Source organism: Mesoplodon densirostris, chromosome 4, assembly GCF_025265405.1.
Source record: "Mesoplodon densirostris isolate mMesDen1 chromosome 4, mMesDen1 primary haplotype, whole genome shotgun sequence".
NCBI classification, from domain to species: Eukaryota; Metazoa; Chordata; class Mammalia; order Artiodactyla; family Ziphiidae; genus Mesoplodon; species Mesoplodon densirostris.
The window spans coordinates 154,396,873-154,413,975 of NC_082664.1; the positions used below are offsets into that span (position 1 = coordinate 154,396,873).

Genomic DNA, 17,103 nt, shown 5'->3' on the forward strand with positions numbered 1-17,103 from the left:
CAGGCTGCCCGACCGGAGGGGGGCGCCGGCCCCCAGCCCGCCAGGCTGGGAACGGGACTCACCTGAGACGACCCGGGCCCTCCCGGACGCCAGTGGAACGCGTGTCCCGAGGGCCCCCGAAGTCTGCGGGAAGTTCCAGGGGGGCGCTTCGCCCCGGGCGCGCGAAGGTCGGGTGCGGGCCGCCGAGCGCGGGCCAGGGCGCCGCCGGGCCGCGCGGGCGGGAACGCGCGGCGGCCGTCCCCTCCTCCCTCGCTCCCGCCCGCAGCGGCGGCGGCGGCGGCGCTTCCCCGGCGCGGAGCGGCTTTAAAAGGCGGCACCCCACCCCCTGGCGCACTCGCCGCTCGGGCGCCGAGCGAGCCTGCTGTTGCCATGCCTCCGCGCGCGCCGCCCGCGCCCGGGCCCCGGCCGCCGCCCCGGGCCCCCGCCGCCGCCGGGGACGCGGACACCGACACGGACACGGGGGGCGCCGGCGGGCCCGGGCTCCGGCCGCTCGCGCCGCGCCCCTGGCGCTGGCTGCTGCTGCTCGCGCTGCCCGCCGCCTGCTCCGCGCCGCCGCCGCCGCGCCCCGTCTACACCAACCACTGGGCGGTGCAAGTGCTGGGTGGCCCGGCCGCGGCGGACCGCGTGGCCGCGGCGCACGGCTACCTCAACTTGGGCCAGGTGAGTGCGGCCGGCCCCGCGCGCCCGAAACTTTCCCGGCCTCCGGCGGGCGCGGCGCGAGGGGCCGCCCTTCAGGGAGTCGCCTGGGAGCGCGGCGCGCGGGGCCCTCGGCGGGGACGCCGGGGCAGGCCCGGCGCGACGGGGGCAGCGCCCCGGGCGCGGGCACCTGCCCATCCGCGCGGGATGGGAGCCCGTGGCGGGAGCCGTACTCCGTGTACCCCTAGCTTGTCCCGCCGCCGACCCCGGCCCCTCCGCGCCGGGCCCTCTGACCTCGACGGGCCGCGCGGGGCTCAGGAACCTGTGCGCGCACCGGAGGGGCAGGCGGCTGCGGGGGTGACGTGCGTTCCCTAGGTGTCCGCGACTCCCGGAGGGAGGGCGGCCGGTGCCTGTGCCCGGGAGCCGTCGTCGGGGAGGCGTTCTTGGTGGCGCGGGACCGGGCACTCGCACCGAGGGTCGGAGGCGGCGGTCCCGCGTTTGAAACCCCTCCAGGCTTCTGGCGGCGACGGCGGGGGTGGAGGGAGTTGGCTTTGTTTCTGGGCCTCCGCGCGGAGTTCTGATGGTAGTTCTCTGCGGACCAGATGTGTGGCCTTAGGCAAGTCACTTCCCGTCTTGTTCATCTGTCCGGACAGTGACAGTGCGTACGTGCGCAGTGGTTGAGACGATCCCGTGTTTTCTGGCCGCAGAGCAGCTGCCGGGCCTGACCCTGGCTGGGGAGCCAGGCGTCCTCCCGCGGCATCGCCCTCAGGACTGCTGTCAGTTAGCAAGGGGGGACAAGCTCCGGCACAGAGGCTGCGTAACTCCAAAGGACCTCGGTTGCAGGTCCCTTTTTCCTGTTCCAGCCCTGCGGGGTGGCAATGGGGCGGGTTGATCCTGATTTATGGCGGGTGGAGGGGCCGCAGCAGGCTCAAATGTGCGGTCCCACCAGTGGACCTCTCCGTGCAGTGAACAAGTCTCCTACAAACTACACACTTAGAGGATCAAATGGAGTGACAGGGACGCGCGCGCTCATAACTCAAGCCCTACTGCCAAGCGGCGTTAAATTTAGTTTCATCGTTATCCGTGACAGAAGCCAGCAAAGTGTGGTGCGGCCCTAATGTAAATGACATCTCTTTGCATCCTGAGTCTAGTCCGGATGCTGCTAATGTGAGATGTGCCACCTTCGGGAAAAGTGGATTCTACCTGTTTCAGCTGTACTTAACACCGCAGGTTAGAGTGTGTTTGAAAAAACCCATCACATCCTTCGTATATCTTTTTTTGTTATTGTATTTTGACGACTCACGTCTCTCCAAACATCCTGTGATTTAAGATTTGCCTTTGGGTAGCACTGGATTCAATTCTCCCTGTCGTTTCTAAATCTCCCTGGTTCATGGTCCAGGCTGAAGAAGGGGCTCCTCAGGGTCCATCCGGCGCCTTGCTTACCCTGTTGGCTTAGGGCTCCAGCTCCTGCTAAACTTGGCTGCTCTGCCCAGATGGCCCAGCAATTTGTCTTCCGCTAAAAGTGACTCTTAAATGGCGTGGTAAATTACAAATTACAAAGTGCCTGGGTTTCTGGCTCTTATAATTAAATGAGCAGAGGGGGACTGAAGTTGAGTGGAGAGTTCCTGGTCGTTGCCCGAGACAGGCACGGTGACTCCCCCTCATGACTCCTGTCCTCCGGGATCAGAAATGCCAGTCCCCTGGCCACGCCCGATCTTTGAAACAACTTCTGTCTGACTCACTGAGTTGCTTGTGCATGAAGTCTGCTGTCCTCACTTTGCCTGTGGGAGAGAAGTTTGCTCAGGGTGTGCACCCCTCCACCCGAGACCTTCTGGGGGAGTGTCTCAGGGTCTCCCTACTTGGTCCAGGACAGCCAGGATGGACTGCACACAGCGTGGTCGCTCAGCCACTCTGAGCGATGCTGAGTGGTGGGCGTGCTTCTGGGGCTGCCGCTGGAGGCACTCTCAAACGGAGGGGCTGGTTGGTTTGGGATACGAGCTGTGTCAGGCGAGTGTGTGTGTGTGCGCGCACGCGCGCATGCAGTTACTCAAGGAGGGCCTGTTATTCTTTATTCCTAAACCCGCTTTCCTGCCCACCTCCCCCAAGTGCGTTGCTAATGTGGAAAAGGCCTGGAGCACTCCACCTAATACCTATTCAGTAAGAACTCTTTAAAAACCTTATTTGCCTTTTTCAGCCAGGAGAATTTGTGACTCATAAATAAGATGTAGATATTATTAGCTTTGATTTATGGGTGAGTGAACTGCGGTGAAGCGCGGGCTGGAAGCTGTTTGTGTTCACACAGCAAGAGTGTGTCACCTCCAACAGTTGTGATTCGTCCACTTCGTCTCCTGCTACATTCTCTGGTCCCAGGTCTGCTTTGGGTGACTCTTTCCCCAAACCCTTCATGGGCAGTTAGTGTTATGCCCGATACCTGCCCTGACTCTTTTTCTCCTGGGTCTTTGCTGCACTCAAGTTCTGGCTTGATTGCTTTACTTTCTTCCTTTCATACAACTGATGACCTGATTCTGTTTATTTTATGTGGTGCAAAGGTAAATTGGACCAGTGGTTTTTCATCTTTCTTGAATCGTGGGTCCCTTTCAGAGTCTGATAAAAGATCCGCTCCATTTAAAAATATGCATCATCAGGAACAAGACAAATGAGCCTCTTTTGGTCCTGGGGGCCCCAGATAATGCAACACAATTTACCAAAAAAAGGAATAAAGATTGGGAAGAGTCAAATGGCACTCTTGACAGATGACAAAATTAGCCACAAGGATAATCCGAGAGAACCTGGAGACCAACTAATGAGAGAGTTGAGTGGGTGCTTGATCAACAGGAGCTGCCCGACAATGGCCACAGCTGCAAAGATGAGAGGAATTGTAATTCCCTGCAGCATAGGCACTGTTAGAGACTTAGGAAGAAATCTTAGAGAAGCGCGAGACTTTCGTGGAGAAGATTACAAAACGTTTAAAGAAGCATTGGGAGAAAGAAGGCCTGAATGATGGAGAGACAGATGATGTTCATGATGGGAGGGCTGACTCACAGGTCCCCTGAATTAACGTGTAAATTCAGTGTCGTCTAGTTGTGGTAGCGATAGTTTTTTTTTTAAGCCAGGAATGAGCTGTTTATTTATTTTTGATTTTGACAATTTGGGAATTTTTATCTTTTAATAGTGGAATTTGACATATTGGCATTTACCATTCAAACCATGTGATATTATTTCTTTTCTGTTTTAACAAAGTATATTTTTTTAATTAAAAAATTTTTTTTAAATTTTGACAGTTTGGGAATTTTTATCTTTTAATAGTGGAATTTGACATATTGGCATTTACTGTTCAAACCATGTGGTATTACTTCACTTTTTTTCACAAAGTATTTTTTTAATTAAATCATTTTAACATCTTTATTGGAGTATAATTGCTTTACAATGGTGTGTTAGTTTCTGCTTTGTAACATAAAGTGAATCAGCTATACGTATACATATATCCCCATATCTCCTCCCTCTTGCGTCTCCCTCCCACCCTCCCTATCCCACCCCTCTAGGTGGTCACAAAGCACTGAGCTGATCTCCCTGTGCTATGCAGCTGCTTCCCACTAGCTATCTATTTTACATTTGGTAGTGTATAGATGTCCATGCCACTCTCTCACTTCGTCCCAGCTTACCCTTCCCCCTCCCCGTGTCCTCAGGTCCATTTTCTATGTCTGCATCTTTGCTCCTGTCCTGTCCCTAGGTTCATCAGAACCATCTTCTTTTTTAGATTCCATATATATGTGTTAGCATACGGTATTTGTTTTTCTCTTTCTGACTTATTTCACTATGTATGACAGATTCTGGGTCCATCCACCTCACTACAAATAACTCAATTTCATTTCTTTTTATGGCTGAGTAATATTCCATTGTATATATGTGCCACATCTTCTTTATTCATTCATCTGAAGATATATAGATTGCCGAAAAACACATGAAAGGATGCTCAACATCACTAATTATTAGAGAAATGCAAATCAAAACTACAATGAGGTATCACCTCACACCAGTCAGAATGACCATCATCAAAAAATCTGCAAACAATAAACGCTGGAGAGGGTGTGGAGAAAAGGGAACCCTCTTGCACTGTTGGTGGGAATGTAAATTGATACAGCCACTATGGAGAACAGTATGGAGCTTCCTTAAAAAACTAAAAATAGAACTACCATATGACCCAGCAATCCCACTACTGGGCACATACCCTTAGAAAACCATAATTCAAAAAGAGTCATGTACCACAATGTTCACTGCAGCTCTGTTTCCAATAGCCAGGACATGGAAGCAACCTAAGTGCTGATAGGTTTTGATATGGAGTATGAAATCACACAAAGGAAGAGTAGGGTCTTGGAATACCAGAGACGACTCTGAGAAGGGAGATGGGCAGCGTCTCTGCCACCATAAGCCTTGGTGATCACGGCAGCTCCGCCTTGGCCCATTGATGGTCTGGTCCATCGGTGGAGTTGACTCCAACCCAGGCATATGTGGGAGCTTGTATGTGAGCAGAAGAGGCTCATGTGGATGGGAAGTCTGGGCAGTTCAGTAAACGGTGCTGAGAGGGCCGACTCTCCACAGGGAAGGGCAGCCAGACCCTCACCTCACACTCCATAACAATAAACTCCAGATGGAATGAGAGCCTGAATGTGTAACTGCCATGGAAGGCCTTTATGACATAGGGAAAGGAAAGGATTCCTTTTTTTTTTTTAACTTATTTTACTGAATTATAGTTGATTTACAGTGTTGTGTTAATTTCTGCTCTACAGCAGAGTGATTCACTTATATATACATTCTTTTTCATATTCTTTTCCATTATGGTTTATCCCAGGAGATTGGTTATAGTTCGCTGTGCTATACAGCAGGACCTTGTTGTTTATCCATCCTACGTATAATAGTTTGCCTCTGCTAACCCCAAACTCCCAATCCATCCCTCCCCTGCCTCCCGCCCCCTTGGCACCCACCAGTCTGTTTTCTATGTCTGTGAGTCTGTTTCGTAGATAAGTTCATTTGTGTCATATTTTAGATTCCACATATAAGTGATATCGTATGGTATTTGTCTTTCTCTTTCTGACTTACTTCACTTAGTATGATAATCTCTAGGTCCATCCCTGTTGCTGCAAACGGCATTACTTCATTTTTGTTTTATGGCTGAGTAATATTCCATTGTATATATGTACCACATCTTCTTTATCCATTCTTTTGTTGATGGACATTTAGGTTGTTTCTGTGTCTTGGCTATTGTGAATAGTGCTGCTACGAATATAGGAGTGCATGTATCTTTTTTTTTTTTTTTTTTCCTTTTTTGCGGTACGCAGGCCTCTCACCATTGTGGCCTCTCCTGCTGCGGAGCACAGGCTCCGGACGCGCAGGCTCAGTGGCCATGGCTCACGGGCCCAGCCGCTCCGCGGCATGTGGGATCTTCCCAGACTGGGGCATGAACCCGTGTCCCCTGCATCAGCAGGTGAACTCCCAACCACTGCACCACCAGGGAAGCCCCATGTATCTTTTTTTAAAATAAGTTTATTTATTTGTTTATTTTTGGCTGCGTTGGGTCTTCGTTGCTGCGCGCAGACTTTCTCTAGTTGTGGCGAGCGGAGGCTACTCTTCGTAGTGGTGCATGAGCTTCTCGTTGCAATGGCTTCTCATTGCGGAGCATGGGCTCTACGTGCGCAGGCTTTAGTAGTTGTGGCACGTGGGCTCAGTAGTTGTGGCTCGCGGGTTCAGTAGTTGTGGCACACGGGCTTAGTTGCTCTGCAGCACGTGGGATCTTCCCAGACCAGGTCTCGAACCCGTGTCCCCTGCATTGGCAGGCGGATTGTTAACCACTGTATCACCAGGGAAGTCCCCCCATGTATCTTTTTTTTTTTTTTTTTTTTTGCGATATGCGGGCCTCTCACTGTTGTGGCCTCTCCCGTTGCGGAGCACAGGCTCCGGACGCGCAGGCCCAGCGGCCATGGCTCACGGGCCCAGCCGCTCCGCGGCATATGGGATCCTCCCAGATCGGGGCACGAACCCGTATCCCCTGCATCGGCAGGCGGACTCTCAACCACTGCGCCACCAGGGAGGCCCTATGTATCTTTTTGAATTAGAGTTTTGTCCAGATGAATGCCCAGGAGTGGGATTGCTGGATCATATGGTAGTTCTATTTTTAGTTTTTTGAGGAACCTCCATACTGTTCTCCATACTGGCTGTACCAATTTACATTCCCACCAACAGCGTAGGAGGGTTGAGAAAGGAAAAGTTTTCTTAAACAAGATGCAAAAAGATCAAATAAACAAGGGAAAAGATTGATCCATTAAAAGTTCTGTATAATAAAGGCATCATAACAGTTGAAAAGCAAATAAGAGAGTAGGAGAAGTATTTATAACATATAACAGATTAATGCGTAGATTATTTAAAAAGTTATAAATCAATAAGAAAAAGGATAAATGCCAGGTAGAAAAATGGAGAGACATATGAATAGGGAATTGAATGAAAAGGAAACCCCGATGAGGAAAGATGTCTAGCCTCCCCGGGAGCTGTTGGGGCAATGCACCTTCAGGCAATAATCCCATTTCACACCTATCTGATTGGCAGACTGGGAACGTGTTAGTATCAAGTGTTGCCAAGGCTGTAGAGGAGCTGGGACTTTCAGATGCTGCTGACAGAGTGGAAATGGAGACAACTACTTGGAGAGCAATATGGGGTCAGGTCACATCAGCAAGTCCACATCTCAGCTTTGTCATAAGAAACTCTTGCACAGGTGCACTGGGAGACTTGTACCGAATGAACACAGACAGGGGCATTTTTAAACAAAGGGAAACACAACCTAAATATCCATCAGCAGAAGAATGGAGAGACATATCGAAATAGCCACACCATGGGGTACTCAATAATACTTAGAAATGAGTGAGCTAGGCATGTATCTACACAGATAAATGTCAGAAATAATGTTGAGTGAAAGAGGCAAGTTGCCGATGTATAGTGTAATAGTATTTATGTAAATTTAAAAAAAAAGCTGAGCCATTCTGTAATATTTATGAATATTTACACATGTAGTAAAAGTAAAGAAGCTTGGGCTGGAAGGATCCACAGCAAATTCTAGTTAGTAGTAGAATTTCAAACTTCATCTGCAGTGTTCTAATTTCTAATGCACTTTGTAGACATATATGTAATATATATGTTATATATAAAATCATGTTTAAGTGTATTGCACTTTTCTTTGTGTCAGAATATATCATATATAGTAATATATACACTTGTAGGGACTTCCCTGGTGGCACAGTGGTTAAAACCCTGTCTGCCAATGTGAGGGACAAGGGTTGGAGCCCTGGTCTGGGGGGGATCCCACGTGCCGCGGAGCAGCTGGGCCTGAGGGTCACGGCTGCTGAGCCTGCACTCTGGAGCCCGCAAGCCACAACTCCTGAGCCCACGTTCCACAACTGCTGGTGCCCGCGAGCCTGGAGCCCGTGCTCCGTAACAGGAAAGGCTGCTGTGGTGAGAGGCCCACACACTGCAGCAAGGAGTGGCCCCCGCTCGCTGCAACTGGGGAGGGCCCGCACATAGCAAAGAAGACCCAGCACAGCCATAATAAATAAATAAATAAATAAATAAAATATATATATACACTTGTATACAGACATCCATATGTACATGCATATACACACGTATATGCATATTTATATGGGTATACACGTACACCTACACACGTGCACATACACACAGATACACATGAAATGTTAAAGGGGGGAAAAAGAAAAGAAAAATGCACATCATACACACATACCACTGTGTTCCTGGGCCACCTGTGGGCATACAGGTAGCTGTGGGCCCAGGATGAGAAGCCTGTGCTTTACACTCCCCAGGCTGGGCTGATCCACTTGTCAAGGAAGTGGTGACCTAGGGAAACAATGTCTGGCTGCAGCTCACGAGGCTGTTGGGAAAAAGCTGGACCCAGAGCCCAGGAACCCTGCTGCTGGCCACTGCCTTCTCCCTCTGACAGGCTTCTTTCTCCCTCAGGTCAGTTTGTGGCAGAGGTGGCCTCGCTCCAACCTACATCGTTACCTTTGACATTAATGACTCCGAGAAAAGACAAGTTGTTTATTCACGTGAAGAGGAAGGCAGCAAGCCATTTGCACAAACCAAATCACAGCAGCTCAACATCTGCAGCTCTTAGAAGTGATGTTTACCTTAAAGGTGGCACTGAGGCACCACGCTTGCCCTTACATTTCTGCTTTGCCTGGGGAATTGAGCTAATTTGTTGGTTCTGAGTCTGAACATAAAACGGTAGGCTGGCTGCCAGGGCCCTAAAAGATCTAAGAGCCTCCAATGATTTTGAACTTGCCTTAAATAGTTTTACTTAAAATAGCTGCTGAGTGGAGCATACCTGGCTCAGAATTTCAGGTGGGCCTTTGCCATTCACTTGTCAACAGAGGAAAATTGTCATGCTGCGGACGGCTTGTTGCTACAACTGAAAACAAGCTGAAGCTTTAGCCGGGTGTTAAAATAATGGTCCAGAGGGCTTCACTGGTGGCGCAGTGGTTGACAGTCCGCCTGCCGATGCGGGGTACACGGGTTCGTGCTCCGGTCCGGGAAGATCCCACGTGCCGCGGAGCGACTGGGCCCGTGAGCCATGGCCGCTGAGCCTGCGCATCCAGAGCCTGTGCTCCGCAACGGGAGAGGCCACAACAGTGAGAGGCCTGCGTACCGCAAAAAAAAAAATAATAATAATAAAATAAAATAATGGGCCAGAACTTGTTCCAGGGAGTGTTGGAGGCTTGGGAGGGGCACGGGGAAGCCCTGCAGCTTCCCCAGTCACCTGCAGCATAGTTCTCTGGTATTGATTTTCGGCTGGAGGCTGTCTTTTATGCTCTGAACCAGGAGCCATGCTGGTAGCTGGCCTGCAAATGGCAAGGGAGAGGTTCTGGTGTGAGCCGGGGCCAGGGGTACAAACAAAATTGGGATTGTGAAGCTTGTGTAGTGTCACACCTTCCCATCTGCTATCTTTATTCGGATGGTAATGGATCAAAGTGGACAGGGTTTTATTTGATGGGGGTGGCGGTGGAGAGAGGTGTGCCAGGCTGAGTTGCAGCACATGGAGCTGGGAAAGCTTCCAAGGGCAGTGTCCGAGGGGGACTCAGAACCAGGCCGGGGTGGCCGGCTTGGCTGTCTGGTCCCTTGGGAGGGTTTGAGCTTCTCTAGGCAGAAACCAAGGGTGCAAATGAGAAACACAGCTGTTGATGGGGTGAGAGAGCCTGAGGACTGTCTGGGGCCCCCTCCCTGGTCTTGGGCTTTGCAGGACTGTCCACATCCTGGGGAATACTCCGGGATTCTCGGGGTCTCTGAGTCTCTGCACAGATCTTGCCTCTAAAACGTAGTTCCTCTGGTCTAACCCAGCACAGCCAGGTGCTGACACCCTTCCCCTGCTCCTCCCATCACCCTGCCCGGGGAGGCCTTCTGCACTGTGCTTGTGAGCGCCGTCTCCTTTCCAGCTTGGACTGTGGCGTGGCCTCGCACTGACCGGAGGCCCTGGCGTGTGCTTGCACCTGGCGGGCAATTCCCTGGGGGTGCTGTCGCCCACAGAGCCTCATACCAACCTGCAGACAGGTGTCACAGGGCCTGTTTTACTGTGAAGAGACCTCAGGTCCGGTTAAGTGTGACTTGCTGCAGGTTACAAACCGGTGACTGACAGGCCAGGGCCCAAAGCCCTCCCATTCGGCTCGCCTGCCCCGTCCCCCCCTCTGGCAGAGGAACCTCACCTCTGTGTCTCAGACAAGGGTGAGCAGCAGACAGACCCGCCAGCCGCTGTCCCTCCTTCCTGCCACCTGCTTATGTGCACACAGGGTGCTGGAGGTGACGTGTTCCATCCTGAGTAGCCTGCGCTGGCTCCTTCTCATCAGCACTGAGACTCACAGTTCTCCACGTGGAGGGAAAAAAACCATCCCCTTGCTAGGATGCCACACGCAGTCCCTCAAAGTCTGCACATTCTCCACGGGACTGATCCTCCTTTGCTGCGAACCTCCTCCTCTCTGTGTGTCCCCGTCCACAGGAGGGACCACCGTCCACCTGAAGCTCAAGGCCTGGAAGTCACCACTGCTCCCCTGCTCCCGCGCCTCCTGTCCTGTCCATAACCAAGCTTGTCTCTTTGGCCTCCTGGATGGCTCTTAGATCCCCCCGGCTTCTCCCCACCATTGCCCGGCACAGGCCTGGGCCTCTCACCCGTCCACGCTGTGCAGGCCCAGTCCACTGCCTTCTGCTCCGGCCCCACTGATCCCCTCACTTCGTGCACTTGCTTCCCTTTCAGCTTCCTTGTGCTGTTCTTTCTGCCTAGGATGGCTTTCCCCCACCCACCTGGTCAGCGCCTCATCCTTCCTGGCCGTCTGTGGCCGGACCTGACTTCCCCAGCTCTGCAGATGTGCCCTCTGGGCTCCCAAGCCGCCATCGTCCTGACCCTGTCTGCTGGCTTGTGTGTTTCTGCCACTGGGCTCTGGACTTTGTGGTGCCTCAGTCCACATCAGCTGTCTGGTTGCCCTCTGAGATCAGGTCCGATTCTGCCATTTCTCTGATGGCAGAGCCGTCTTCCCAGGGCGACCTGGGCCCGGCAGACACACCCTCATTTATTCAGCCAGTGTTATGTGCTCGTGCATGGGTGCTGGGCCCTCAGAGATAAGGAAAAGGTGGCCCCTGCCCTGTGAGAGCCTTTCAGTGGAGGGCAGGATGTGAGCATTGTGACAGAGCAAGGTCAGGCTCCTCTCGGGGTCGGGACCAAACCATTGCCACCCACACCTTTTATCTTAATCCCTTGCTTCTCAGAGTCACGCTCAGCGGGCCCCTCCTGGCTCTGCGTAGATGCATGGGGAAGAGCCGGCCCGTGATGCTCTAGTTTGCTCCTAGGTCTGGTCGGCTACACACTGTGGCACAGCCGTGCCCTGGAGCCCACTGTAGATACTTCAGATCCCAAGGGTCGCATCATCCTGCTGAGCCCTGGGTCTTCCTGAGGTCCAGTGCCTCTGCTCTTGGAGGATTTTGAAGACCCGGCAGCAGGCACAAGGCCCTCCGTCCAGTGCTGCGCAGAACGGGGATGAATAGCCGTCAGCTGTCGGGAGGGAGCCTCACGCTCCACAGGATGGGATGGGATCAGCAGCTCGAGTTCCCATGGTAACCAGCCCATCAATGCCCTCAGTGTCAAGTCGGTGGCACTGTGGAGAGGAAGAAACAGTCTCATTGTCTCCCCCTTGGCCGCTTGGGCACAAACCAGCCGTGCTCCACAGGGCTGGACAGCCATGGGCCACCATGGGGCAGTGAGAAAGGGGCTGTGGGCTTCAGCTTCCTAACCCTTCCTGGGGCCTCATAAATTCCTACCGCTGGCCAGCATCTGTCACTTACAGAGTCCTTGTTGGGTGACTGTCTTCTCAGTGGGAAGAAACGGCCCATCCACCATGGGGGTGGATAAACTGTGTCCAGCGTCTCGGTCGGGTGCTCGAAAGGGACCTCCATGTCCAGACCTCCCCTTTTTATTTGTGCAACAGTTCTCAGAGATGACCTCCTGTGTTTACTTGACCAGAACCTCGTTGCTCCCTAAAGGCCCCAGACTCCCCAGGGTGGACAGTCTGGGCGGGAGGGGGCGAGGGGGAGGGCAGGCTGGCCTGCTCATCAGATAAGGGCCTGGAGTCCCCTGGCCTGGAGGAGGCGAGGCTGTTTCTCTGCTCTCCTGTCCTCACCTTGTCCTCCAAACCAGAAACCAGGGCATCGCTGAGTTTCCCTCCACCGCTAGTGCCCGTCTGCTGGCTGCAGCTCCTTCTCTCTGCCTCCTGGTCTCGCCTGCAGCCCTTTCCCTGCCTCTGACAGCGCCTGGGTTACTACCTCACTGCTCTCTAGGCCGTTCCCCACCTCGTGCTGTCGTTTCCCTGCTTTGAAACCCACAGAGGCTCCTCCACAGCAAAGCCTGACAGGCTCAGCCCTTGGGGAGCGAGCTGTCCCCCTGTCCCTGCCTCTCCATCCTCCACCCAGAACCCCTCACAGTTGCCTAATGCTCCAGCCGGTCCAGACCTCTGCTATGCTGGAAATGTTCCATATGCCTTTTCTTTCTTTTGCACCTGCTATTTTGGGGCAGCTTTTTTAACCTGGGTGCCCGTTCCCATGTGGTCCACCTGGAGAACCTGCTCCTCTTCAGGATTAGCTGAAGTGCTGTTTCCTGACCTGTCTGCTGCCCAGCAGGGCTGAGCTCTGGCTCCCAGGCTCCAGGGCCACGGCCTGCGAGGGTGTCTGTCTCCCCACCCGACCGCAGCCTCGTATGGTCAGCGTCTTCGTTCTTTTTGTTTGCTCAGGCCCCGGCCCCGCCCTCAGCTCCCACACCACCTCCCAGAAGCACCTGGTGACTGTGTTTCATTAGAAGGGGGTCACTAGGCCACTGGGTTCCAGGACCCCCATCACCACTGCCGCCGGCCAGCCCCTGCGCTGCTCTTACTGTTCACCAAGCACTGCTCTGATCATCACCCCAGAGCCCTATTAACCCCGTTACACAGAGGAGCAGACTGAGGCACCGAGCAGCTGAGTAACTCACTAAGGCTCAGTCCAGGTCAGAGCAAGGCTTTCTACAGGGGCGCCTTCGATTCCAGTGTCCACGTCGGGAAAGGCTGCAGAGAGCAGGTGGCAGCGGGGCTGGCCGGGGAGCTGGAGTCGGGGTCTTGTAACTGGTAAGGCAGAGAGTGCAGTCCAGGCAGAGGGAAGGCTGAGACACAGGGGTGCCCTGGGAAGGTACCTGCACTCTCCCAGTGAGGTGGAGGGCTCGGCTGTACCTTCGGACCCTCCCTTCTTATCAGGCCTCTGGGCCGGTGCTTCACTTCAAAGGCTTATCCATGCAGGAAAGAAGGCAGCCCGAAGCTTTGGAGTCTAAGAGCCTCAGGAGCGGGGAGGTTTCCTTGGACGCCTCACACAGCCTACCGGAGCCGGGAGGAGAGTAGAAAACTGTCAAGCAGACACCCAGCAAAAAAACCAGAACTGGAGAGAAGGGGCTTCATGACCCAGGGTTGCACAGAGAGTGGCACAGCCTGGAGTTGAAATGGTCATTACTTGATTTTTCTTTGTATAATACAGAAAGAATACACTATATAGAAAGTTTGGAAAATATGGAGAAGAACAAAGAAAACTTAAAAAATCATTTATGGGGCTTCCCTGGTGGCGCAGTGGTTGAGAGTCCGCCTGCCGATGCAGGGGACACGGGTTCGTGCCCCGGTCCGGGAAGATCCCACATGCCACAGAGCGGCTCGGCCCGTGAGCCATGGCCACTGAGCCTGCGCGTCCGGAGCCTGTGCTCCGCAATGGGAGAGGCCACAACAGTGAGAGACCTGCATACTGCAAAAAAAAAAAAAAAAAAATCATTTATAATTCTTCCACCCAAAGATAATCACTCTTAACATTTTGGACCGTGTCTTTTCATTTTTTTTTTAAACTGTGTGAGTGTGTGTTTGTGTGCGTGCATATATCTGTATATATATCTGTATATATAGATGCACACACTCACACAAATGTCTCAGGCAAATAGGGTTGTATAGTTTTGCAGCTGTACTTCCCAGGTCTATAACTGTTCTGTGGTGCAATTTTTTAAAAATATTTATTTATTTATTTAGGCTGCGCCAGGTCTTGGTTGCGGCACGCAGGATCTTTAGTTGTGGCATGTGAAGTCTTAGTCACAGCATGCATGCGGGATCTAGTTCCCTGACCAGGGATCAAACCCGGGCCCCCTGCATTGGGAATGCAGAGTCTTACCCACTGGACCACCAGGGAAGTCCCTGTGGTGCAATTTTTAATGACTGCTCAGTGCATCATTTAGTGGCTGGCCCATAACTCACCTAATCTTTCCCCTGACATTTAGGTCAGTGGATTCTTTGTGAGTCCTCGGGAAGGTGGATATTGCTGCTGGTCTGGAATGCCAGCACCGGGTAAGGAGGTGGATGGGTTCCGTCCCTGCCCGGCTGCCTGCTGCCAGGCCTCACAGCCCTGGTTCCCACGCCCGTCACTTTCCCCGTCTCCCCACCCTGATAACCTGTGCTTAGTTCAACTCATAAGGATTCTATGCAGTACTTTTTCCTTATTTTTTAAAGTTACACATGTATTATAAATATTCTCCCGTCATAAAGATTCAAACAGTGCAGATGTATAAAGAGGAAAAACCCCAAATCTCCTTCCTCCCCTCATCCCATCCTCAACTTAACCTTCCCCCCAGACGCCACCACTGTCCACACGTTAGTATCTGTGTGTCCTGTTTCACAAACACATCGGCACACTTATGTGGAGAGTTTAGGGGGTTATTTTTTACATAAATGGGATTGTGCCAAACATGTTTTTCTGCACCTAGCTTTTCTTAGCCTAACAATACATCTGGGAAAACTTTCTATGCAAGTACACAGAGATCTACCTCGTTCTTGTGAAACAGTTTAAAGCTATTGTATTGAAGCAACATATTTGGTTTACAGCATTGACTTAATGTTATTTGATTTGCCTCCAGGTTTTGGGGGTTTTTCTGGGGGATATTATAAACAGCATTGCAGTGATCATCTTTATTCGTCCTCTCTGTGCACATGTATGAGAATTTCTGTAGGATACATAATAGCAAAAACAAGTAGTAGTTACAGTAGTGAATAACGATTACAGACACCTACTGGCCCTTATGTGCTTTCCTGGAATTGACTCGTTTAATCTTCTTAGAAACCCTGTGAAGTAAGTACTGTCATTATCCCCATTTTACAGATGAGGAAACCAAGGCATAGAAAGGTTAAGTAACTTGCCCATGGTTGCAGAGCTTGTAAGTGCCAGAGCCAAGATTGGAACTGAGATGGTCTGGCCCCAGAGACTGGGGAACTGCTGAGGCAAAGCTGTTTTCAGCATGGGGGCGGGGGGGGGGGGCGGCGTTGGTCCAGGCATGCAGCTCCGAGTGGCACTGCCCCCAGAAGTGCGTGGAGGCCAGGCCCTCAGCGGTCCTGTGGGGAGGTCATCAATGCTCGAATTTCTAGTTCTTACAGGTGAAAATGAGCTCTCGTTGTTGTTTTGCCTTTTTCTGATTACTGTTAAATATCTCTTCATAAAGTTATTAATCACTTTAATTCTTCTCTGAGTGTCTTATCTTCTTTGCCCATTTTTCAGTTGGGTTATTTCTCTTTTCTCCTGATGATCCGTTGATGCCGTCGCTATATTGTGGATATGAATCTCCTGTTTGTAAATAGACTCTCCCGTCTGTCACTTTTCTTTGAACGTTGTTCAGAGGGTGTTTGCTGCTTGTTTTTAGAAGTAAAATCCGCAGTTCGCTTTGTTTGCAGGGCTTTGGGCTGGCCACTTGATGTAACTCAGAGTGAACAAGGCAGGGTCCCTACCCACAGCAGAAAAGAACTTAAGTAACCGTTGCAAGAGGAATACTGGAAATAATACAGGGGTGAAGTCCACATGCTTTAGGATGATAGGAGAGCGGGGCTGACTTTCACTTGGGAGGTTCAAGGGAGGCTTTGTGACCAGTGGCCTTTGAACCAGACCTGGAAGAGTCCACGGGTTGTCATAGGCAAAGGGAGGAGAAGCAGGGAGCAGGTGGGCCATGCGTGGGAGCATTAACCTGCATCCCATCGGGAAGCAACCCAGCTCAACAGCTCAGGCAGAGGCACATTTACAGCGGGGCTGCTTCTAGGTGTGTGAGCAGGGTGACAGAAACCAACCAAGGCTGTTGGCCAGCACGGAGGGGCAGCTGCTACCCACCTCGGGCTGAGGGGACAAAGGGAGGAAACAGGGTTAGCAGAGCCTGTGAGAGCTGGGGTGGTGAGGATGCAGCCTCCTGGTACCTCCCACTGGCTGAGCCCTCAGGAGGTGTGTCGTCAGGAGGGGTGCAGGGCAGGGCGGAGAGGAGAATACCAAGAGAGGGAGGAAAGTCCTGGGTACGATGTCATCAGAGGGCAGAGAAATTCACTTGCTGCTGCTTTTATTCAGCAGGCATTTATCGGGTCCTGGCGCAAAGCCTGGCACCATGCAAAGGACTGAGTGGGTAAAGGTGTGTCCGGCTGGCGTTGCCCCTGGGGATGGGGCCTCGGCGCCACCATTAACTCTCTGAGTGTCCTCTTGGAGGGTACGGCAGAGGTACGTGGTTGCAGCCCTGCTAGACCCCACGTACCTGGATCTATGCCTCCTTGTTCCAGTTGGGGTTTATTTAGGTATGTCTGGCTGAAGACAGATTTTAACATGGAAAAATAAGTCCATTTCTGGCCACTAGGCACTTGGTCTAACACACGTCTTGATCTTCTGCTGTTTTCCTAAACAAACACACAAAAATATCCCTATTTAGGTTCCTCTTGATAAAGCCCAATTTCTGTAAAAAGAATAGAAACCTTATTTCTGTTCTGCTATCAAAGTAGCCGTTCATGGACTTCCCTGGCGGCGCAGTGGTTAAGAATCCACCTGCCTACACAGGGGACATGGGTTCGAGCCCTG

General features: G+C 52.2%; 1 protein-coding gene across 2 annotated transcripts in view; it reads left to right on the forward strand.

Annotated features, from left to right (window-relative positions):
• The first annotated feature begins 369 nt into the window (after positions 1–369).
• The window catches only part of PCSK6 (proprotein convertase subtilisin/kexin type 6), a 194,599-nt gene continuing 177,865 nt past the window's right edge, over positions 370–17,103 (forward strand). For both annotated transcript variants that reach the window (XM_060097521.1, XM_060097522.1), the window contains exon 1: positions 370–660. In XM_060097521.1, coding sequence (XP_059953504.1) covers positions 370–660 — 291 coding nt within the window. The remainder of the gene's footprint in view (positions 661–17,103) is intronic.